At 43.7% G+C, this 25,275-nt stretch overlaps 1 protein-coding gene across 7 annotated transcripts in view; it reads left to right on the top strand.

The window, feature by feature from the left end:
* rasal2 (RAS protein activator like 2) overlaps positions 1–25,275 on the top strand; it is a 112,693-nt gene that overhangs the window by 8,192 nt on the left and 79,226 nt on the right. For 5 of the 7 annotated variants that reach the window (XR_013933870.1, XM_080439572.1, XM_080439570.1 and 2 more), the window contains exon 1: positions 12,707–13,959. The exons of the other annotated variants lie outside the window; for them this stretch is intronic. Coding sequence is in view for 4 of the 5 variants with exons in the window: in XM_080439572.1 (XP_080295698.1) it covers positions 13,224–13,959 (736 nt within the window). In the remaining variant the exon portion in view is untranslated. Of the gene's footprint in view, positions 1–12,706; positions 13,960–25,275 lie in introns of those variants that run through there. 7 annotated transcript variants of the gene reach the window in all.

Genomic DNA, 25,275 nt, shown 5'->3' with positions numbered 1-25,275 from the left:
ACTTAAGCACAGTACTTAAGTAAATGTACTTTCCACCACTGCAGTCGTCTATTACCTGGAGGGTGGCGGGAAGCTCACCTCCCACGATGCACTGGGCCTGTACGTGCCACTCTCTGTAGGCCTTTGGTTGGACGTGGTACAGTAGATAGAGGTGTGTCCTCGTTCATTGTCACCTGCTACTTTTATCTTCAACGCACAAAGTCCTGGTGTCTCTGTGGACCTTGATTCACACTGTTTCACACTGTTTTCAATGCTCTGGAGACACTTTAAAAAAAGACATTCTGCTGGAACCCGACCAGTTCAGATCGCACGCACATGCACATGCACATGCACATGCACATGCACATGCACATGCACATGCACATGCACATGCACATGCACATGCACATGCACACACTTCTTATCTTCTGAAGGACATGAGTCTGTCTGTCTATTTGTCTGTCTGTCTAGTTGTCTGTCTGTCTGCCCTGAACACTGTATGGTTCTTATCTAAGCTCAACCAGCTTCACATCCTAAACAACACAGGAGAGAGAGTGACATCACATCCTGTACATTATGTCATGTGTATGGGTGATTGGAGTTGTAGCGTTGAATGTGAAACTCATGTAAGCGTCACGTATTCTCCGTCGGGGAGTATGATGGTTGTTGTAGCTTGCACAAAAAGAACAGATCTACAAGTCGACAACGAAATCGACACACTCGCGCAATGGCGTATACATTAACCCATTAAAACCGGGAAAACATCTGTGTAATTTTAGGTTTTATAGCAACAGTGGTTCTCGGAATTGGCAGATGTACAAGCTCACAGCGCGTCACTTCGTGCCATGCTGTGAGCTTGTACTGTACCTTGAAAAACACAAATCTTCTCTTCTGGGGTGTCTCTGGCACAAAACAATTTCAGGTGGGGGGTTAATGGGTTAATCTGTACATTGTGTGTCAGTAAATGTATCTGCATTGTGATCCACGCTGACCATCCAGTACATTAATTAGTTAGATAAAATAGAGTGTAGTAGATTAAAACCTAATATAATGTGGAGATTACATCTGGGACAGAGTTTAGGGATCAGATCTGCAACATTCTGTTTGTCGGTGTGTCTGTGGACAATGGGAAGGCTGATGTGTGTGTGTGTGCGGGGTGGTAGGAAATGGAAAGTTCCTGATTTTGTGTGTGTGTGTGTGTGTGTGTGTGTGTGTGTGTGTGTGTGTGTGTGTGTGTGTGTGTGTGTGTGTGTGTGTGTGTGTGTGTGTGTGTGTGTGTGTGTGTGTGTGTGTGTGTGTGTGTGTGTGTGTGTGTGTGTGTGTGTGTGTGTGTGTGTGTGTGTGTGTCAGTCTCAGTGTGGTAATCAGGACAGCCAGGGCTTGGGGACAGGGACAGGATATCCTCCCTGAAACCAAACAAAGAACCCAACCTGCACCGCTAGGCCAAAATAAGCTCCCGGCTATTTCAGGAAGGTGTGTGTGTGTACTTGTATTACTATACTTTGACGGCCAAATGTTCCCCACAAGCATAGTTGAATTTGTGAGGACAATTTTCTTGTTATAAGATAGTAAGATAAATTACTGTTTTACGGTTAAAACTGATTTGGGGAGTGAAGCTTACAGATTGGGTGTAGGATTAGGCATTTAGAGGTTAGATTTAGGGGTTACAGAAAGAGATGGTTATCAGAGCCTGATTTATACTGAAGTGTTGCACACCGAAAAATCTTTTTCCGCCTTTAGGCTTCAGCCTTAGGGATAAAAATGGCAAAATATTGTAAAAATGGCATTCATAAAATCGTCCTCCTACAATGTTGATGTCCTATCAAGTATAGTAATAAAAACGTGTGTGCGTGCATACAGTATGTGAATATAAGGGGTGAAACGTTTAATCGAATGATCCACCCGCATAGTAGTGCATTCGTGTATATTTGTCTGTCATTAATGTTTCGATGAATTGAGTACAAAGGACCCTAATGGAAACAAGCCATAGGCTTTCTTGGGTTTAAAATCCTCTTAGCAGACCTTGTATTGAACTGTACTTTCCGGTGCTTTTTTTTTGCAAACTGTTAATAAAGTATTCATTCAATCAATCAATCAATCAATCAATCAAACAGACCTATCAATTGAACATTTAGCAAACTAGACCTGTTGCCCTTTCCACAGATGTAAAGAAGCGGGTGAAATAGTTTTTTTTTCTGTGCGCCCTCCATCATTTTGTAGTATTCCGTGAGAAGAGAGAGGATAGAGGTAGAGTGAAAGCAGAGAGAATGAGAGAGCGAGAGAGAGAGTGTGCGCCCCAGGAGGACAGCCCATGTGAGTGCATTGTACTTGAAGCGGGATCACATCATGGAATGCATTGAATGTCAGTCCATTGTGTATGAGCGTACATTAGCGCTGCGTCGCTATGCAGGTGCTGCGTTCCACATGGGACGTGCCACGCATTGAACCATGGTAACCAGAGCCATGTACATGTCATGTACATTTGTGTGAGACAGCATCGTGGTATGAAACCCTGAAATGTCCAGCGATGGGACAGTGAGATGGGACAATATGAAAATTACATGTCACGATTATTGTGGGGGGAAAAAAAGTCCGGCCACGGAATGACCTTTTATCAAAGTCCAATGTGTGTGTGTGGGTGACATTTTGGTAGGGAATTTAGGGATTTTAGATTTTTTGCTGCACCCACCCACAAATAAACACACAAGACAGACCCGGTGCGCCTAACCTTTTCATAGGTGCGCCAGCATTATCATCTCTGTCCAGTGGAAACCTCATACAGTATGTATGTCCTGTTACTTTTCAGGATTCATAGTTGTGGATCTGCTACTTTTAATGCTTGAGCTTGTGGACGTGATACTTGTAATGCTTTTGTGTGACGCTGTAGGGCATTGATTTACGAAAAAACTCAAAGTTAGAATATGGAGATGGGAGGTTTCTGCCCGACAGCGACGATATACTATATGAGGGTGCACCTAGGTGCAGCTGACTAAAAATGTATTCTGGAGCCCTGGCCAGCCACTTGCAGCCGTGGCCGGCTCCAAGTGGCTGGTCTCTGGACCTGAGTGGAACAACAAACAGTAACACGTCCTAAACTCAGTGACACCGGAGCCCAGTAGACTGCACAGGAAGTGTTTTGTTGGTGGGTCAGCCCGACAGGAAGTGTTCTGTGTGCTCATCTCAGCCGAGATGTTTTGGAGTGTTTTACAGTGGAATTCTTCAGGACCTCTCCTCTCTCTCTCTCTCTCAGTCCCTTCCTTGGTCCCCTGCTGCTATTCAGCCTGTGATTTATTGGTCCTTTTATGGCAGGGGGTTATATTTAGCCCATGCGTGTGTGTGTGGGGCTCCAGGACCCTTGTTTCCTCCTCCCGGCTGGCTCGGCCCCGGGGGCTGGGAAAAAGAGCAGAGAGTGGCAGAGTGGAATGACAAGATGTTCTGTTGAAAGGCTCTCAGCTGTTGACGGAACGGCACAGAGGAACGCAACAGCGGGGCCGAAAACACACTCAGGGTTGGGAATCCTTTAGGACAGTGGTTCTCAAACCTTTTCACGTCAAGGACCCCCAAATTGACACTTATTAGCCCACGGACCCCCGTTTGAAAAGATATGCCAAGGACCCCCGTAAGAGAAGATTACCGCTCTAGCTGTGATTTTCAATCATTTTAATTTCAAGGGCCCCCAGTTTGACATGCTTTAGGCTACGGACCCCCATTTAATGGCATATCTATCTCTGGGACCCCAATTTATATAGTAAAATCAATGTTAATTTAACTCTGAGAGTGTACAAATGTACATTCTCTGAGTTACAGACCCATAAGGGTCAATTTGGTTCCTAACTATCTATCATATAGCTGGGGACCCCCTGGAACTCCCTCAAGGACCCCTGGGGGTCCCCAGACCCCACTTCGAGAACCAATGCTTTAGGATTTTTAGCCACTCCTGTTCCCTAGATTTATTTATTTAGTCTAAAACTATATTTAAAAAAATATCTATATTATTTTGGCCTTCATTAAACTTTTTTGATAAACACAAATTCAATCATACATACAGTATTGCATACGTATCATTTTAATGCTTCTCGATAGGGAGGTTCAAGGACCCTCTGTGTAACTTGAAGGGGTTCCAAATTGACCCTTTTATAGGCCTGTAACTCTGAGATTGTACAAATGGAACCAAATGGACCCGTAAGTTATGGTGGTCCTTGAAATTGCAACGTTTGAGAACCACCGGTTTTGTAATCGTATAGCAGTCGTGAAAGTCCACATATACCAGCTCTGAAACCTCGTTCCGGGAACGGTTCCAAATGTGATGGGTGAGGGGGTATGGGTGAAGTAACCCATTCAATATTGATCCATTATTCAACGTGGTGTAAGCAGTAACACAGTAGTAACAGGCTTATTATGCACCCTTTCAGGTGAATGAGGGATAGGAAATTATCTGGTCATTGTAGCCTAGCTGTCATATTGTAATTGTAATCTGCACCTTGTTGAGACATTGATGAGACAGGGAGGGGGGTGGGCTATGACACGGTGACACGGCGGGGTTATATGACACAGTGTCTTGCTCTGGTTGAGACTGGGGGGGGGGTGAGTTGTTCACAATGTGTTGATGACTTGTTAACACATTGGGTGCCAGAGGTTTATTAAAATATTATACGTTGAGTGCCTGCATTTCTTCCATCCACTTGCGTTAAACGTTTCGTGCTGTGAGAAGCTCGGACGCGGAAGTGCATGTAAACAAAGCGTGCGTGCGAGACGGCGGAGGGTCCCGACTAACGCCTGGAACAATAATATTTCCAACGCGACCCTCCATTGCAGCGTGATCGCCGATCGAAAACGGCTCGTTTCCACCACATTAAAAAGAAATGGAGATATTAAGCTTTTAGTCAAGGAGATAACATTGAAAACGCCGACCGGAAGGATTTTTGACATGGAGCCAGATCCAGCCTCTTCTTCTCAGAAACTCTTTGGGTGATGTCAAAGTTTCGTTTTAGCGCCCCACGTGGCCCACATGTATAAAAATAGAATTGGGTCAAAAACGGTCCGGACCGTTTTCGGCACTTCTCGTTTGGACCCTCAAAAACGGTCCGGACCGTTTTTGGCATTCAATGTGTTAACGATCGGCGTTGATTCTGAATAGACTGGGGTGTTAACAATTTGAGTCCTTACAATGCCGTTGTTAAGTAGGCTACTGGCGTCTGTTTTAAGCTACTCTCAAAGCAATATTGAACCATAGCAGCAGGAGATTTGGCTTGAGAGGGACACATAATCAAAGTGATTGATTTATTGATCGATCGATCGATCCGATCATGCATATACATTACTATAAATGTATCTCTCAAAAGGATAAGATACAAAAGAACTAGTAAAATAGTGAAGAAACGTTTTTAAGTAGGCTACCGACATCTGTTTTCAGATGTTTTTAGAATCAGTAGTGACTGAGCAAATGGGATCCAAGGTTGGGGTGGGGACCTGATTTAAGGCCTAGAAACTATCCTAGAGAAGGATCTTTATCGTTTTATATTCTGTGTCAAACTACCTGGGGACTTGTTATTTCTTCACCTCTTCGAGGGTACACACACAGGCACACCTCCATGGGGACATTACTGTCACATCATGTCAATGGAATTCCAGCCCGGGACAGTGACAGCCAGGGGGGCCCCAGTAACAGTGACAGGGGACCAGACAGCTGTCCCACACACACACACACACACACACACACACACACACACACACACACACACACACACACACACACACACACGGGGACACGGTTGATATTTCAGGCATTTCGCTGACGTTGTGTCACAGGCCTAAAAATGACAGGAACAGTGACACAGTTTTTCCTCGTTAGCAACCGTAGCATCATGCATTGCTAGCATGCAGCCGTCCGTACCATGATGTGCATTTTATCGTTGCTTTATAGGAACGCATATTAAGGGGTGAAATCAAATAAATTGATCAACCGATTAACAGAACATTCAGCATACTAGACCGGTGACCTTTAGGTAGAATCGGAATCAGTTTATCATGTCCCATGACAGTTTACAGGTGTAAAGCAGTGGGGGAAATTCTCACGCTCCATCATTTTGTAGTATTCTGTGAGAACAGAGGATAGAGGTAGAGCGAGAGAGGTTAAATAGAACAAATATAGATATAAGCGATGCGATGCAAGAATGCGGTCCAGCCAACACCAACTCGGGACTCCTGAATCGCTGCCCTCCACACCCTATATCTAACATCAGGGTCTTGAGCTCTACAGTGTTGTTAGCTAAGCTGTGGCACCGCAGTGCGCTTCTTGCCTTTCCTGGCTTTGCCCTGGGTTGGCTCCCACAGTGTCAGTTTGCTTGCCACTAGTTCCCAGGTGCCTGACGCAGTGTCCTGCCAGCCTCATCTTTCTCTCTCTGACCTTGTCTGTGACCCGTGGTAGGTCCCCGTAGAGGACCATGTTTCTGATGTGGTCCGTCCATGTGACACCTAGTGCCATTCGTAGCATTCTTGACTCCATCCAGGGCCCTTTCCTGTTGTGCTGTGAGGGTCCATGTCTCAGCCCCATAGCGGATGCGAGTAGGCACCAGCCTACTCAGGGACCGTGTTTCAATGGACCCTTACAGGTCTGTAACTCTGATAGTATTTGTATACTATATACTATCAGAGTTATAGGGGGTCCTTGAAAATGAAATAAAAAAGTTTGAGTTTGAAGTTACAAAACTGTAGGGTCTGTTAGGGTTCAAACAGACAGTTTTTTTTTATTTTTAGGACTTTACTTTACAATACTTTTAATGGTCTACGATAACGCAACAGACAGCAGGCAGACATTTAAATGACCTGGTATAGTTTATGTAACGCACACACACACACACACACACACACACACACACACACACACACACACACACACACACACACACACACACACACACACACACACACACACACACACACACACAGTGTAGAGTGTGTAGAGTGATAATGGATCCTAACAACATTTAGTGTCTCAGGAGGTCTGCTGTGTTTTCCTCCAGGAATGTTCTGTTAATGTGGGCTGTTAACACCTACTGTACACCCGTCTGTCCGTCTGTCTGGGCAGATAATATGACAAATAACTTAAACTTAGACTTACACAGTCTATTACTGACACAATCCTATACAAATAAATGACTGACAGTGAGCTGTACCAATAATAAAAATAAATGATGTATATACTATGGCCAGTACAATAGCAGATCTACAAGCTCACAACTCGTCGCACCGCGATAAATATTACATTTATCATGTTAATTATACAGTTGAATGGTCAATGGGAACTGTAATGAATGAAATCTAACCCTAATTATGCAACACAATTGTGATTAGCTCAATTGCGATCAGGTGATGGATGATATAATACTAGTGACAGACCTACTAGTAGGCCTCGCTGATCTTCTGTCAGCATTACACCCGAGATTCGAACCCGGGTGTCCCACTTTGGAAACCAAATGTCTAACCGCTAGCGCACGAGGGAGAGAGATATTATATGCTTTCGGGCTTCAGCTACTCTGCTGCATCAGGTCAATGCAAATGCAGTTTGTGTGTTTGTGTGTGTGTGTGTGTGTGTGTGTGTGTGTGTGTGTGTGTGTGTGTGTGTGTGTGTGTGTGTGTGTGTGTGTGTGTGTGTGTGTGTGTGTGTGTGTGTGTGTGTGTGTGTGTGTGTGTGTGTGTGTGTGTGTGTGTTGTATGTAAACACAACATCACAACAACCACAGCTGATAATGTGATTTCTACTGATTTACAATGATTCCTGACAGACACATTAAGGAAGGAAAAGTTTTGTTGTTGTTGTTGTTGCATCCATCAGAGTAGGAAGCAGATGAATTCTGATCATCTAACGGAGGCTTGGCCGAGAAGACTAACATTCAGCTTCCTGTCTGTCTGTCTGTCTCTGTCTGTCCCACATTGACCTGACCTGAGTTCACATTGTGACATGTGTGAGGCTGAGATGCGTGTGTGTGTGTGTGTGTGTGTATGTGTGGTGTGTGTGTGCGTGTGTGTGTGCGCGTGTGCGTGCGTGTAGCTGTCTCTTTGTGTTAGAGGTTCAGGGTTAGGGGTGTGTATGTAGATGTGTGGGGTCACAGGGTCAACAACTTTAACATACAACTGTCAGGATTCGTCTTCACCCCCCTCACCCCATCCCCTCCTCCCCTCCCTCCTCCAATCCCTTCCCACCACCTCCTTCCCCACAACCCTCCTAATATGTGATGTAAATACCTTGTCAACAGGAAGACCGTGCCAGGAAATGGCCTGTGTGTCTGTCTGCCTATCTCTGTCTATCTGTCTGTCTCTCTGCTCTTTCTGACCCCCCTTCAATTCAATTCAAAGGGAATGTATTGGCATGAGAAAAACACACGTTTACATTGCCAAAGCAAAATTGGAACACAACATATTGTATGTACAATTAAAAGGGAATAACAAAATGTGTAAACAGAGCTGTGTTACATTGCGACTTAAGAAAAAAACAATTTCTGACAAAACCATAAGAATTTGCTGTCAGAAATGGCTCAGGTACACGTAGGAAAGGTTAGCTTTGGACACACCTTTGAAACAAATGGCAGCAATATTTCAATGTTTTACATTCACTTGGTAAAAAACGCTCTCTCTTTCTTTCTCTATATATCTCTTTCTGTCTCTCTGTCTTGGCATCAGTCTAATGTGTAAATAAGACATCAGAGTGTGGGTTCAGGTTATCCTCGGATATTTGACCTACATGCAGCTAACCGCATTGTCTTCAATTAAAATGAATTGTCTGTTGCCATATGTAGTTGTCTTTACGTATTTATTGATTTTAAATGCTCAGCATTTTTTATATGACTCTGTTGCACTTTAACAGTGTTTAGATCAGCACTGAAACTCTTGCAAAGGTCAAAAAGTCGCATATGACCCTTTACATGTGTATATATATAAAAGGATATTCTATATTCACATTAATATCCTGAATCTGATTTGACCCATTAAATTCTCAGTCAGGTACAGCTAGGCCTCTCACAATTTATTACATAATTGCCTAATCACAATTATTTGAGATAATCGCAATTATTTTTGCATACGTCTCATAATCGTCATAATCATTTCCATGTGCAAAAGTGTTCATAGTTCATACATGTTCAAACATTTTACCAAAATAGCGGACATAGCAGATGTACAAGTTCACAGCACGTCACAATGAGGTGCCTTGTGAGCTTGTAAATCAGCTATTTCCACTGCTTTTAAAACATTTTGAAAGTATAAAATTATTAAATACGTATGTCAGTGATTTGTAATATCTGCCCGTGCAATTTTTGTTTACCAAGAAATGTAAGTTTTATTCATATGTTCCGATGTTCAATGCCAAAAAGCACAATTAAATTGTTTATCGCAATTATTTATGACAATTGTCAAGTAAAATGCCATGATTGTGACAGCCTCTAGACACAGCAGCCATTGACTATATTCACACAGCGGCCATTTTGCTCTCACGTCATATTTGCGGGTTGGGAAGAAATGTAATTTCATTAACTTAATAGCAAAATGGCCGCCGTGTGAATAAGGTGAATAGTTGTTTTTGCTGATTGTACTGGTGTACAGCATGAAGCTGGTGGTGTCACATAGGGTCACCTGAGCTGGATGCTACATGAGGCACATGTGTCACAACATGTTTAGTGTCACGTTCAAATAGCACAGCTCAGTGGCCCTGTGGTTAGAGTGTCCGCACTGCACAGCCAGCGGCAGTACCGTCCGTGTTGTAAATATAGAAAACAAATATGAAAAGCAGCAATTACAGTTTAGTATCCAACCTAAAATAAAGATTACATGTGGCCAAAAGTAACACATGGTAAAAACTCGTGGAGTCCAATACCCAAACGATAGACAATGAAACAAATTCTATTTTAACAAGGAAGCGAGTGCAATGTGCATTTCCGCAATGCCATAGCTGGGGCCCTGGGGAATCCTGCGACACGGGATTGGTCGAGGAACGTCAATCATTCTCCCCACTGCTCCCCCATTCGTTCACATTTTTTAAATTTTGTGTGGGGGGCGTCCGTTTTTTGTAGGGGTAAATCTTACTGACTCAAATGTTTTGGGGGGGAAACCCTATGAGTCCAATGTTGTAGTAATTGGAGACATTTTCACCGGCCGACACTGAGCGCTGAGATTGGGAGGTCGGTTTTCAATCCCCCGGCCGGGTCACACCAAAGACTATAAAAATGGGACCCAAATGAATGCCGCCTCTCGCTACAAAAACAGGAGATGGGGCCCGGATTGCTGGCCTTGCGGTCCGGGCACTTAGGCTCAATGTAGCCTGACAGCGGATTGCGGGTTCGAGTCCCATTCCCGGCGACCTTTGCTGCGTGTCTCTCTCTCCCTCTTTCCTGTCCATGTTCTAGGTACACATCATCCAATCACACTGATTGATTGATTACTTTATTAACAACATTGCAAACGGTACCAGCAAGCACAATCACGCAAGCATTGCTAAAAGGATAACACAAAAAGCCCTGAGGGATTTTTTTCCATTGTGGTCCTATCTCGCATCACAGCACGTTGTGAGCTTGTAGATCGGCTAAACTTTCTATTTTATTATTTATAATTTTTTTATTAAAATGTACTATTTTCTATAATCAAACTTTTGCATCCATAAATAGCTGTAATGGCTGCTGTTTGATAGTGTTTGGAATCAGCAGTGGTTTCATGTTAGTGGTCTTAGTTGGGGGGGGGGCTACGCTCTAATGACCCCCCCCCCCTACACAAAGGCAGGGGGCCCAGCACGCCTCCCTGTGGGACGCCACACCCACTTCCTGTCTGAACGCTGAGGCCTGGCCTGGGGGGAGGGACATTCATGAATGCTGCTGAATCAGCCTTCATGAATATTCATGAGCTGTGTAGTACAGAGGTAGCAGAGTCGTTTTTTTCAAAAGTATTTAACGGTAGTTGCTCTGTGCACACATCATGTGATTAATAGACCTTAGGGCACTGGTTCTCATACTTTTGGACAACCCAAATTGATATGTATTTGGTCGCGGACCCCCCAATCTGAAAAGGTTTTGTGCCAGGGACCCCCAGAAGAGTAGATTTCTGTAAAAGAGAAGAAATCCAAAATGATGAAATATCTTCCAAACATTTTTGATTTTTTCAAATATTGTCAGAAATAGCAGATGTACAAGCTTACAGTGCGGTGAGCTTGTAGATCAGCTATTTTTAAATAGCCAACATATAAATGGATAAAGTGGTTAAAATGATTGTGATACTATGTCAACTACTTTTGCTGGGGACCCCCTGGAAGTGGTTGTGTTTCAGTGGACAAGGACATCCTTCTATCACAACAGATCTTGCTGCTGATGTTTGCACACTGTTATACTATAGTTCCCCATAGGTTTGGGGAGGAGTTTGAATCACATTGAATGACAAAATTGGTCTGGTGTCTCTACTTATTAAGCCCTGGCTCAAGTATGTGTGTAATGTTATAACAAATAACAAAAACATTGATTATTATAGAGTATGGTTGTTAAAGTCCAGATGAAAACAATATGACTGAAATAATGTTGATTAAACTGATTGGGAATAATTTATTAATGAGAATCGTTTTTTTTAAATAGTTTTGAATCGAAAAAAAAAGGAAATAATTGGAATCGAATCGAGAATCGTTTAGATTTTTAATCGAATCGTGACCCCAAGAATCGGAATCGAATCGTGAGATAACAGACGATTCACAGCCATAATATATACATACATATATTATTCAAAATCGATTTTGGAGCGAATGTTCGAGAAAAAAAATACAATAATCTGCGGCATCCCTAATAGTAATTATAATGATATATGCATAAAAAATATATATATTTGTAATATATGGCCATATTTGGGCTTGTTTTTTTAGGTGAGATTTGGCTTATTTCTCTCGCTAGATTTGGCTTGGTTGTGGCTTGTTTTTGGAGGTGGGTTGGCTTATTTCTCTTACAGGAATTGGGTGCACAGTGTGTGCTCTCTTGGGAGGAAGGTGTGACTATGGTGGCCTTTCTCGATCTCTAGACTGTTCACCGGGTCTGTACCTAGTCAGGGCCTTCCTTAGGTCTGGATCACATTTAACTGTGTATCGTGGCTGTCGAGCAGAAACCTTTTGTGTATTTTCCTAAATGAACGCCATACTTGATCATACTACAGCATCACACAAAAGTATCAAAAGTAGCAGATCTACAAGCTCGAAACGCGGCGCAAAGCGACGCGTTTTGAGCTTGTAGATCTGCTACTTTTGATATTTTGTCATTTGAATGCTGTAAAGAACAGATTTGGACATATGAGGTTTCCACCCGACAGATATGCAAGTGTACAGTGACAAATAAATACCACAAAGGACTGCAGATCTTACAGTGGTGTTTGATGAAAGATTACAGTATGTTTTCTACTACTTAATAAAAGCAGCACACACACACACACACACACACACACACACACACACACACACACACACACACACACACACACACACACACCACGTGGACACTTGGTTTCACTTCACTTTTTTGGCCCTGCTTGTGCGGAAAACCACAAGGCTTTGGTGAGAGCTCATTGGACGAAGTCGAATGAAAACTGGCGTCCTCATTCGCCGCTCTTACTTCCTGTTCAGGAAGACAGACAGTCAGCAGACGCTGAGCGAGACAGTCTGTCTGTCTGTCTATCTACGTGTGGCTCACACACGTAAACATGGCTCTATGATACACCACAACTCTTTACCAAATGGAAGAAACAACTGGAAGTTTCTTTATTCTGGTCATTCTTTAGCCAAACAAGCTGAGGATTAAACGTAAAATTGCTCTCTGTGGATTATTTTCATATTTACATGTGGGATTAACTCTTTTTGGACGGAAATTACTTTTGTGACGTTTTTCTGCTGTATTGTGTGACACACATGTGTGCCGAAGAACAGTCTCAAGCATGACGGTCCACACGTCAAGTCCTGTCTGTTTGTATATACAGTCGTAACTTTACATTTAGCATATTTTTGGGGTGCATTTCTTTCTTTCTTTTTTGCTTATATCGACAGTGACAGTGGAGAAAGTAGACATTCAGCAAATGCTCCGGCCAACCAGGAATCGAACCGGGTGTCTCATGCGGGTACGCACCCTTGCCTGCTCGGCTATCGGGGTTCGCCCCGCACGTTAAAGCCACGATCGCGCAGCTGCGCTGAAGCCTATACGCGCGGGAGGAAAAAAGCTGCGTGACAAAGAGTCCACAACATGAGCTATCAGAGGAGCCCTCCGGGGGACTGTGACACGTGTCACAGAGGAGCTGTCACGGGGTCCTGTCACTGTCACAGCGGAGCTGTCACTGAGCCCGCCGCCGGCTGTACGCCTCGCCCCGGTGCGCACCGCTGGCACCGCTACACCAAACCCTGGCTGGCGTCCCGCTCCTCCTCCCAGGACGCTGCTCCGTCACCTCGGGCGTTGGAAGGCTACCAGTGGAGGACATCTGCATTGCCGGCGGTATCGGCGGCGCCCCGGGTTGCGGCGACACAACCGTTGGACCGATACCAGTGGAGGACATCTGGTAGCGGCCAGCCGCCCTCCTCTGCCTCCTCGCTGCCGGAGGGCAAAGGTCAGCGGCGCTCCATGGAAGCCGCGGAGGCCTTTCAGGAGAGGCTGCGCAGCTTGCCCAGGAGGTTCACCACCTCCTCGTATACCGTCTCTCCCCCGGGAGGAGATCCAGGAGGAGGGCCCTCTCCGGGGGCCCGATCGGGGCGCCTGGTCAGGCTTGTGCCCTTCCTGCGCTCGCTGTCGGAGCCGTCGGCGGCCACCGGGGGCAGCAGCAGTAGGACCGGCGTCGTTCACAACGAGGTGGGGTTGGAACACTCCCCATGCGGCGGCGGGCCTTTCATCTCCAACACGCTGTCGTCGTGGCAGTGCCAGAGGCGTGGCCTAAGCCCGAGTCTCAGTGTGTGGTCGGAGCCGCCCGGTCCTGACCGTACGCTGTCTGGTAATATAAGCACTTAAAAGTCCCTCAGGGCTCTATGCTAGTATCTTTTCTGTTTTCACTCTTCATTAAATATCTTAAATAGCCGCGTTGTAAGCTTGTAGATCTGCTATTTTGTGCGAAGGTTTTCCCCACAATACGGATGCTGTGTGTAATCAAAGATTGTTAATATAGGAAGATACACCATCCCAATTTGAGCCACTAGAGGCGACATTGTACACAAATCCTACAAATGGTCTCCTAAGTGGGTGCCGGCGTCTATATTTACCAATAGCACTTGCTAGATCCCACGAGATTGTGTTGCTGGGACAGAGAAGGGTCGATTAAGTTCATTTTCTCCTGATTTGTGTCTCTGAAAAAAGCCATTTTAGAGTGAAAATCTTGGGAATATTGTGTGGCTTGTGACGATCGGGTTCAATATTTAGTTAAGTGACCATGGAGCTAAAGAATGGTTCAGAAGCTATGTTCACGTTCACTCTTCCATTGGAATCAATAGACTGGCGTCCACCTACGTCACACAGATACGGGAAGTAAACCGGAGATGGCATGTCTTGCCATTTCCGTCTGTGTAAGCTTGTGATCATCAGTGTCCATGAGCAGACAGATGCTCTCCTTTTGTATCCGTTCTTTATTTACACCCAGTGGGGGAAAGTAACTTTGTACATTTACTCAAGTACAGTACAATTCTGATTCCGTTTGCTTTTCTTGAGTATTTCCATTTTATAATACTTTATAATTCTACACCATTACATCTCAGAGCAAATGTTGTACTTTTTTACTCCACTACAATTATTTGCAAACTTTAATAACCAGATTTAGATTATTAATAAAAACATATAATCACCAATGAAATCCTATTTTAGGCTTCAGCTTTTTGAAAATAGTCAATCTAAAAGTACTACTTGCAGTAATTGTGGGTGGTTGCATTGCGACGTGTTGTGAGCTTGTAGATCGACTTGAGCTTGTAGATCGACCATTTTCACCACATGTTGGCCCCCAGAATAGGGACTCTAGGGTTCAAGAGGTTAATGATAATAATAATAATAATAATAATAATCAATCAATCATTCAATCAATTAGGGCTGGATACTTAGAACCAATAGCCAACTTCATCTTTGAGAATCAAGAAGCAGTTTTGTTCTTATATAATTATCAACAAATCAATATGAAGAAATTCATGTTAAAAAAGATATGACTTGACTTTTTAATCAATAATTTAATCAAATTAATTTAAACAAATTCTATTGTCACAATGCAATTACACGTGAACGTGTGGTGAAATTGTTGTAGGTCCTCACTGTTGCAGTTTAAGAAAATTAAAGTAAGGCAGTGAAAATAAAAAACATGGGGAAAAAGAAAGAAACACAAAACACATGGAAATAGCACAATAACACAACTCTACTGTACTTTACTGTATTATATAATACTGTATTGAACACTGGTTCAGACTGTAAATCAAATTAAGTTGTTTGTATGTTAAGTTCTAAGAAACCTTTAATCTGATGTCCTGACTGAGCTAGCTACTGTATAATCATGTGACACACACACACACACACACACACACACACACACACACACACACACACACACACACACACACACACACACACACACACACACACACACACACACACACACACGTGCGTGTGTGCGTGTACATTAGCTCATCAAGTTCTCAGATGTCACATGGTAACAGATGAGTCATGGTTGTGTCACATCATCTGGATATCTGTCTGATGATTAAACATTATATTTTAGGAGTGGTCATCATAGCTGAGTGGCTAGAGAGGCCGTCTGGGAAACGGAAGGTCACCGGTTTAACCCCCAGTCCATGTGCCGAAGTGTCCCTGAGAAAGACACTTAACCCCTAACTGGAATGGAATAGAATAGAATACTTTGATTGGCAACCATTCAAAACACGCAGTATCGCCACTAAAAGCGCCAAAATTGGTAAAATCCCAATAAATCCGAAGCTTGTTTCCATTGTGGTCCCTTGTGTAAGTTGTACCAACTTAAACCATATATATTTAGTTGACCGGAGTCCCCCAGGGGTCTATGCTAGGCCCCATAACTTTCACCTCTATACCAAATATCTGTGTTATTGTGTGTTATTGTTTTTATGTGCAGAGGACCACAATGGAAATAAGCCCTTGGGCTTTATTGTTTGATTATCCTCAGTGATACTATGACTGTATGGCGGGAAAGTGCTACTGTGCCCTTTTTTGTATGTAATATCACCAAATATAATCTATATTTTTGCCGATCTACAAGCTCACAGTGCAATGCGTTGTGAGCTTGTAGATCTGCTCTTTTCACTGACTATTTGCCCACAGAATGGGGACGCTTGGGTTCAAGTTGTTAATTGGGGTTGTCATGTTTTATTTTTATACTGTATCAGGAAGGAACCCATTTCATGTGGGACAGAGTTATGCCTGATTTATACTTACTCGCGCGCCAATGTCATGCACCCAAAGAGCATACAGTACATACAGCTGTTATTTTTCGGTTATTTTCAGTTGTGGAAAAAAGTACTCAGCACGGCCTCAATACTGCAATGTAGAAATACTCTTTTAAGTAAAAGTCCAGAATTCAAAATTTACTTGAGTAAAAGTACAAAAGTATTGGTATCAAAATGTACTTAAAGTACCAGAAGTAGAAAGTACTCATTATGCAGAATGTCCCATTTCACAAGTTTTCAAATGTATAAAATGTATAAAAATCTTTTGAAAATAGCAGATCTACAAGCTCACACTTGTGTTTTCAGATAATTGTAGTGGAGTAAAAGTATAATATTTGCCTGTAGTGGAGTAGAAGTAAAAGTACTGAAAATTGTTAATACTCCAGTAAAGTAAAAAATACCCCAAAAATGTGCTTACTGTAAGTACAGTACTTGAGTAACAGTCCTTAGTTACTTTTCATCACTGGTTATTTTTGGCTACTTTCAATGGCATCCTGAAAGTTTGATGTCCTTATGAGTATAGTAATACTGTGTGTGTGGTGTGTGCAGAGACAAATGGCTACTGTCACGTACACAGTTTATTAATGGGCAGGGGGAGAAATCGGGAGAAGCAGGGACGCCAGTTTCTACCAATCACAGCCTGAGCTGGTCAGGTGACCATGTTTCAGTTCTCTGTTGTCGTTCCGAGTGAACAGCTTCTTCTTCTTCGTGTGTGTGTGTGTGTGTGTGTGTGTGTGTGTGTGTGTGTGTGTGTGTGTGTGTGTGTGTGTGTGTGTGTGTGTGTGTGTGTGTGTGTGTGTGTGTGTGTGTGTGTGTGTGTGTGTGTGTGTGTGTGTGTGTGTGTGTGTGTGTGTGTGTGTGTGTGTGTGTGTGTGTGTGTTAAACCTCCTGCTTTCTCTCACAACTCATCTCTGTCTGGCAGAAACCTTGTATCAACCTTGTCTTTACTTTGATTTGTTCATAAATTAATACTCTATTTTATAAGCCATCATAGGACAGTTTCAAGCAAAATAAGCCAAAGTAGCTATATGTTAATATTAGTTAATACAGCATCGGATGAACCACTTAAACCCTATATATACATTGTCTATTTGAAAATAGCAGAACCATCTTCTATGGGGGTCGTCCTCGGCACAAAATATTTCCAGCAGGGGGGTCGCGGACAAGTACATATTAATGTGAGCGTCCCTGACACTGAAATGATTGAGAACCACTTGTTTAAAAAACATTAGGAAGCAAGTCCAAATAAGCGACTACACTTTAGAAACAAACCCCAAAAACCACAACTACTAATATTTACAAGCGACTACAGAAAAACAAGCCCAAAGTCGCTTATAATTAGCGGACATGGCAACACTGATTTTGTTGTGTGTGTAGTGTAGTCTGTTGTAATTAGATGTGCGTTGTGTTGCTTGTAGTGTTGTTAAGAGGGGCTATACTTGGTTTGAGTGCACACTACACATTTACACACACTGCTAGTGTTGTGTTTAAGCTGTTTAATTAATTTGTTGTTAATGAAACAAAATGTGTTAATTACTGCAGGCTTCATACACAAGTACTTCTCGTGTGTGTGTGTGCGTGCGTGCGTGTGTGTGAGAGTGCGTGCGTGTGTATATGGGAGACGGTTGCAGTGTCTTTTTGTATGTAAATGGAGTGTGTATGTGAATGGACACAGCAGCAGGCAGCCCCACAGACCAGCCTCATTAACCTTTGGCTGCACACACACACACACACACACACACACACACACACACACACACACACACACACACACACACACACACACACACACACACACACACACACACACACACACACACACACACACACACACACACCATGCATGCCTGGGAAAATCCGCTCTCCCACTACTCTAGACATCTGCTCAGTGCAGGTCTTACAAAGGCCTGTGTGTGTGAGTGTGTATGTGTGCACTACTACAATTGCACACACTATACTATAATTGTGAAGGAAACATGTCCCCATAAGTATAGTAGAATTTGAGAAATAGACAATGTGAGGATGGTTTTCCTGGTCCTCACTAAATAAATGGTTATTTTTTGTGTTTACATTTGTTTTGTTAAAAGGTTAAAGCTCTATTTTCTGATAGTAATCATTGCTATAGACTAGAGTGGTTGTTCAGTAACAGGGGTCTCCAAGTCTCTCCAGCTCTTTAATAAACAGAAAATATATTTTCAGGTGGGTTCCAAAGTTTTCAAGAGTACCCATTTATCAGCTTAAAATGTAGTGTTCCAGTTCCAATTTTGCCGGCAATGTCTACTCATTTCTTTGTCATTACTTCCAATTTCATTTGTTTATCCTGTATGAGCTCTCTCCTGATTGGATCAAATTGGTATCCTCCTGACCTGAAAATACATTTTCTGTTTAATAATAAAGAGCTGTAGAGACATGGAGACTCCTGTTACTGAACAAACACTCTATTGCAAGGATTATCAGAATATATAGTTATTTAACAAACAGGAATATCACTTGACTTTGCCCTTCCTTTTAAGGTCCTTACACAGCAGGAACGTTTATTTTGTGCGATAAATTCTCACTAATTTAAATCGCTGTTTATGTCAGGAGCACATCCACACCGAACGCAAATATTGCAAGGTGGTAAAGCTAGTTGAATTAATAATTTAAATGTATTTTTCATCACCAGATTAACAGTTTCATGTGAAACATTCTTTGACACATTGTTGGATCATGTATTAGTCACACTCCCAGTGTGGGAAGACCTTTAGGCTTTCATTCAGGTTAGGGTTACCGTAGATTTAGGGGTCAAGGTTGGAGTTATGCCTGATTTATACTTAAGTTGCGTGTCGATGTCGAGAACCAATGATAGTGCATGTACAAGGTCACGACACGGAGTGAGCTAGTAGATTGTGTGTGTGTGTGTGTTTGTTGCGATAATTGCATGCGTACTTCCCTGTCTGTCAGCCAGTGGAAGTTAGCAGTGGCCAACAGCCAACACACACACACACACACACACACACACACACACACACACACACACACACACACACACACACACACACACACACACACACACACACACACACACACACACACACACACACACAGAGCTAAATGTAGTTGTTTTGTCTGAAGCGTTGCTCAACACGGCCTCATAGATAAGCAGGAAGTGTGTAATAATAATGATAATTATAATAACAAAGTGGATTAGCACACATACGTGTGCACGTGCGTATTCTGCGTAAGGGTGGGGCAGAAAGCCAGGTTGGGTAAAAGACGGAACGGTAAACAGGACATCATGCTGTTTACATGTTTAATATCCTGGATTACAGGAATCACGATGATGCGAGAGTGTGGTCTAGTCAACACCATGTCGGGACTCCTAAATCGCTGCCCTCCACACCCTCCTGTCTAGCGTCAGTGTCTTGAACTCTACTGCAGGGGTCTTCAATGTTTTTCAGGCCAAGGACCCCCTAGCTGAGAGAGAGCGATGAAGCAGGGACCCACTTTTATTTTGTATAAAATTGTGTTTCAGATTAAACTTTTAGTTTTTTACTTGGTCTGCTCTTTTTTCCCTCCAAACCTCTTTGCCAAAAATAGCCGATCTACAAGTTCACAACGCCTCACACGGCAAGGCGTTGTGCTGCTCTACAGTGTTGTAAGCTCCGCTGTCACGCTGCAGTGTGTCTAATTAGGTGGTACACCTCTCCCCCCCCTAGCAGAGCCCTGGGTTTGCTCCCACAGTGTCAGTTTGCTTGCCACCAGTTTCGGGTGCCTGACGCAGTGTCCAGCCTCATCATTCTCTCTCTGACCTTGTCCATGACCTTTGGGAGGCCCCCGTAAAGGTCCATGTTTCTGATGTGGTCCGCCCATGTGACACGTATAGGGGCCATTCATAGCATTGTTGCGTAGACGCCATCCAGGGCCCTTTTTCCTTTTGTGCCGTGAGGGTCCATGTCTCGGTATGTCCCCATGTCCCAGTACTGACGCCACTGTACCCACAAACAGCCGCCCCTTGAGGCCATCTCCCATGTCAGATTTCCACTCGAAAGGCATTGAAGGGCAAGCGCCCTCCGGTCCTTCAGATCCTGTTCCGTTAAAGCAGGCCAGGCACCGAAATATCTGAAGTCCTTGACTACCTCAAGCGCCGTCCCGTCGGCAGTGGCAATGGTTTTGTCCTCCATGTTAAATGCCATTGCTTTTCTTTCCTTGGCGTTGAGCTTGAGGCCGATCTTCCTGCACTACATTTCTACTGCCGGTAGTAGTTTTCTTCCTTTCTCTGCTGTGTCCAAGACGAGGGCAATGTCATATGCATAGTCAAGGTCGGTAATCGTGATGGGATGTACGGTACTCTGTGCCTGGTCTTCCTCTGGACCAGCGCGAACCCCAGTGTCTCTAACCTGCCACTGATTGCGAGTCTCAGGGCATGGTCCATTGCTACAATAAACAGGAAGGGGGCCACGGGTGTCACCCTGTAGGACGCCCACGAGGCGTACTCTTAAGTGTCACCTTCGTGGGTCTGAACCTTGGCTCGTGTCTGGCAGTAGCTTGCCTCTATCATCTGAACCATCTATCCCAGGGACTCCGTATTCCCGGAGAATGTTCATGAGTTTACCCCGGTTCTATGGTGTCAAAAGCTTTTTGGAAGTCGATGAAGGTGATCACCGCTGACAGGTTCCACTCCCTGACACCTTCCAGTATCCTCCTCAGAGCCACAATATTACATATCGTCACTCCATATTTTAACTTTTTAATGTATTTATTTGGGGTAAATTAATGCTCTACTAAGCCATACTACAGTGGCACACAAAAGTAGCAAAAATAGCAAAACATTTGCAAAAAACTGGTTGGCTGTTATTTTTTATTTAGATCCAGAAAAGTAACAGCTTTGGACATGCATGTGTTAGGTTTCCACCCCACAGCAATGATATAGTCTATTGTGCACACACACACACACACACACACACACCCCCACACACACCCCCACACACACACAGACAGACAGACAGACAGACAGACAGACAGACAGACAGACAGACAGACAAGCACTTAACAATAAATACAGTTTCATGTTACAAGCTGTGTTCTATTATAGATCCGTATTAAATCACAGCTCTCAACCCCCCCCCCCCCACACACACACACTGGGAGAGAAAGGGAGAGAGAGAGAGAGAGAAGTAGTGACGTTCAACACCTTCTCTCATTATAACTACATCCATCGCTCTCTTTCTGTGCTGTTTGACCTGAGCTCGCACGCCCGACTCTACAGTAACTATGGTCTAAAATGTTGTGTACACACTGCTGATCCTAGATCAGTTATGAGAGCAGGGGTCTATTTCACGAAAGCGGAATTAAATTATCCTGGTTTGAAAGGCAAATCCAGGTTTGACAAGCCTGCGCTGTTCAGCCTGGTTTATTCAGTTCCACGAACGCTAAGCCAGGCTCAGAAGGAGAGGTTTGTCGAGCCAGGATCGTTAAACCAGGCTGAATGTGACTTCACATATAGGAATAAAAAGACCATGAAAGTCGATTGCAGAATCCTTGAACTTGACCAATCATGGAGCCCAAAACCAGAGCGGTGTTCTTCTCTGTGGCTGAACAGCAGCACTGCAGCAGCTCATGGAATCATACAAGGAAGTAAAATGTATAATAACCAAGAAAGGAAACACGTCCGCAATAAATATAGATCCAGGGAGAAAGCGTGGCAAAGTATTGCCGACAAATTAAATGCACAAGTTGTCCAGAAATATGCAATTAATTTATATACAAATCCATAAATATATAATGCAGTTAGGCTTAAACATAAGGAGTTTAAGTGAATGTTGGAATTATAATTATAAACACTTAGAATAATTTTCTAATTTCTAATTTCTAAAATCGAAGATCTACAAGTGAAAAGCTTGCCTTTTGGTGGCCGGGGGTCCCCGGTCCACGGGGGTCAACGGGGGGCCGGGGGTCAACGGGGGTCCGGGAGTACCCGGCCCCCCTTGTACTCCCGGACCCCCGTTGACCCCCAACAGAGGTCTGGGGTATACGGGGGTCCACGGGGGCGGGGGTCCACAGGGGTCCGGAGGTCCATGGGGGGCCGGGGGTCCGGAGGTACACAGGGGGCCGGGGGTACACGGGGGTCCGGGGGTCCACGGGGGCGGGGGTCCATGGGGGGCCGGGGACCCCCGGCCGCCATAAGACAAAAACATTTCGGGCTTGTAGATCTTCGATTTTCGCATAAGAATTGAATAAGTGTGGAAAAACTCATTGGTTTATGATTGGAGTCATTGGACTAACAGCTATTTCACAAAACTTGAAGAACAAGGCACTGGACCAGGCTAACTTCACAGCTAAATTGCCATGGTAACTAAGGCAGGATTGCTTCAATTTTCTTCCGTGAAACCGGATCATGGATAAACATCCAGGTTTACTGGCTAAGTTAATCTGCCGAGCTAACTCAGCTTTCGTGAAACCGATTCCTGGATAATTTAAGCCAGGATAGCCGATTAAATCCGGTTTATCCCTAATCCAGGTTTCGTGAAATAGACCCCAGGCAGGCTATAGGTCACTGACAGGAAACCAAACATCTGCAACGCTAGTACGCTACACTGATGTCTGGGAGAGTGTGTGTGTGTGTGTGTGAGAGAGAAAGAGAGCGTGCGCGCACGCATGTGTCTCTTCTCTCACTATCTCTCTCTATCTCTCTTCTGAGAGAGAGAAAGATGGAGATAGATAGAGAAATAAATAATCTATCTATATCTCTCTTCTCTCTGTCTGTCTCTCTCTCTCTCTCCCCCTCTCTCTATCTCTCCCCCTTCCTCTCTTCTCTCTCTCTCTCTCCTCTCTCTATCTCTCTATCTCTCTCTCTCTCATGGTAAAGCAAGGTGGTGATGTCACAGTGTTGTCATGTGGGACATGCTGTGTTATTTACCGGTCGTCATGGAGACCGGCCTTGCTGCCGCTACACAGATAAAATGTAGGTCACCAGGGGTGGGGGGTGCGTGCGTGCGTGCGTGCGTGCGTGTGTGTGTGTGTTGAATACAAAGCGACCTGTGTGTTGTCACCCAGGGCGTGGAATCGTGGACACACCTGGGTGTCGTGGCGACAGAGACAATAAGTTATGAAGCAACTTCACCCTGACTTTCTGTTTACTGTCTGTTTCATACACCTCATATTAGGGGATGCAACTGTCCATTATTTTATATTATTCCATCCATGACTTTTCCATTAATTGAATAATCAGAAAGCATGCTTTTTTAAAAATATTGTTGCTGTCGGGCAGAAACCTCTTATATCCATATCTTAACTTTTTATGTTTTTTCGTAAATTAACGCCCTGCTTGATCGTACTACAGCGTCACACAAAATCCTTAAAAGTAGCAGATCTTACAAGCTCGCCACGCCGCGTTTCGAGCTCGTCGATCTGCTACTTTTGGTATTTTTTTAATTTGAATCCTGAAAAGTAACAGTTTTTGACATGAGGTTTCCACCCGACAAAGACGATATTTTCAATATTTAAATAACGATTCGTAAAAATCTAAAGTACAATCTAAAGGTACCTTTCCATTAGGGTTTTGAGCCCGGTGTGGTTCGGTTCGGCACGGTGGAGAACCAGTTTGTTTTCGCGTTGTAACCGGGCTGAATCGCACTGATCGGCCTGGAAGTTGGTTATGAGGTGAGAACCAGGCTGATGGGAGGGTTCAAATGATTTAGGTAATCACTGATTGGTTAAAGAACACGCGGAAGTGTCGTCACTGTTGTGTTGTTTACCAGCATTGTAGAGGTAGTCTTTCCAATTCTGTGGGATCGCAGTAGCTACACGCAACTTTTTGTCTTCACAGCTTTTCTCATTTCTATTTCAAGTTATGGCAGAAATAATCCAGGGTCAATGGAGGACACGCTGGTGTTAATCGGTCCGAATTTTACAGGAATTATTTCCTGTAAAATTCAATTCAAAGCCTGATCCAGCCCTACAACCCTGTCCGAATCTTCCCTGCAACATCCGGGACAACGCTCCACACGTCCAAGACTCTTCTCCCTCCTGGCTCCCAAACTGTGGAACAAACTTCCCAATGCAGTTAGAACTCACTCCCAATTTCCTTCCGTAATTTGAAGATTCACCTCTTCAGACTCCACCTTAGCCTGTAGCACTTGACCTAGTTATGACGACCACGCAGTCTTATGCAAATGTTAAAATGTTATTTAGATAGCATGTTATTTAGTCAGATGCTAGGTTAATTTGTTTACCTGGCATCCTATAGCTTGTATAGTTTCAAGGTACATATTATAAAGTTTTATGTTCTATTGTGTAATAATGCATACAATTTATATATCGCTTTTCTGAGTATTCAAAGTCGCTTTACAAAACGGCAACAAAATACATTTGAACTTATGATAGGTTCTTTGTTTACCTATGATCCTAGATTCCTGAGGCACTACACTGTCTCTCTGCATTTATGTATGAGTTAATAAAGAGCACCTGATAAATGCCTCAATTGTAAATTGTAAATTGACTAGAATGTAAACATCAGAAGTTTCCCCTTATCTGTTGCTACACCTTTTTTTTTTAAATCAGTTCCTGGACAGCAGAGGAACACATACAGTAGTTCCATATCATTATGAATAACTCTGTGAGTCACAAACACAAGAGGAACACATCACTTCCGCTTTTTACATAATTAAAGTGTGTGTGTGTGTGTGTGTGTGTGTGTGTGTGTGTGTGTGTGTGTGTGTGTGTGTGTGTGTGTGTGTGTGTGTGTGTGTGTGTGTGTGTGTGTGTGTGTGTGTGTGTGTGTGTGTGTGTGTGTGTGTGTGTGTGTGTGTGTGAAACGTCACCCAGACAGACAGCTGGGTGCTTCAGCCTCTCCTCAGACCAATCCCCCCCAAAACACATTC

The sequence above is a fragment of the Gymnoscopelus braueri genome (assembly GCF_963280865.1).
Source record: "Gymnoscopelus braueri genome assembly, chromosome: 10".
Classification (NCBI taxonomy): Eukaryota; Metazoa; Chordata; class Actinopteri; order Myctophiformes; family Myctophidae; genus Gymnoscopelus; species Gymnoscopelus braueri.
Note: the sequence above shows the minus strand (reverse complement) of the source record. Positions and strands in the feature narration are given on the sequence as shown.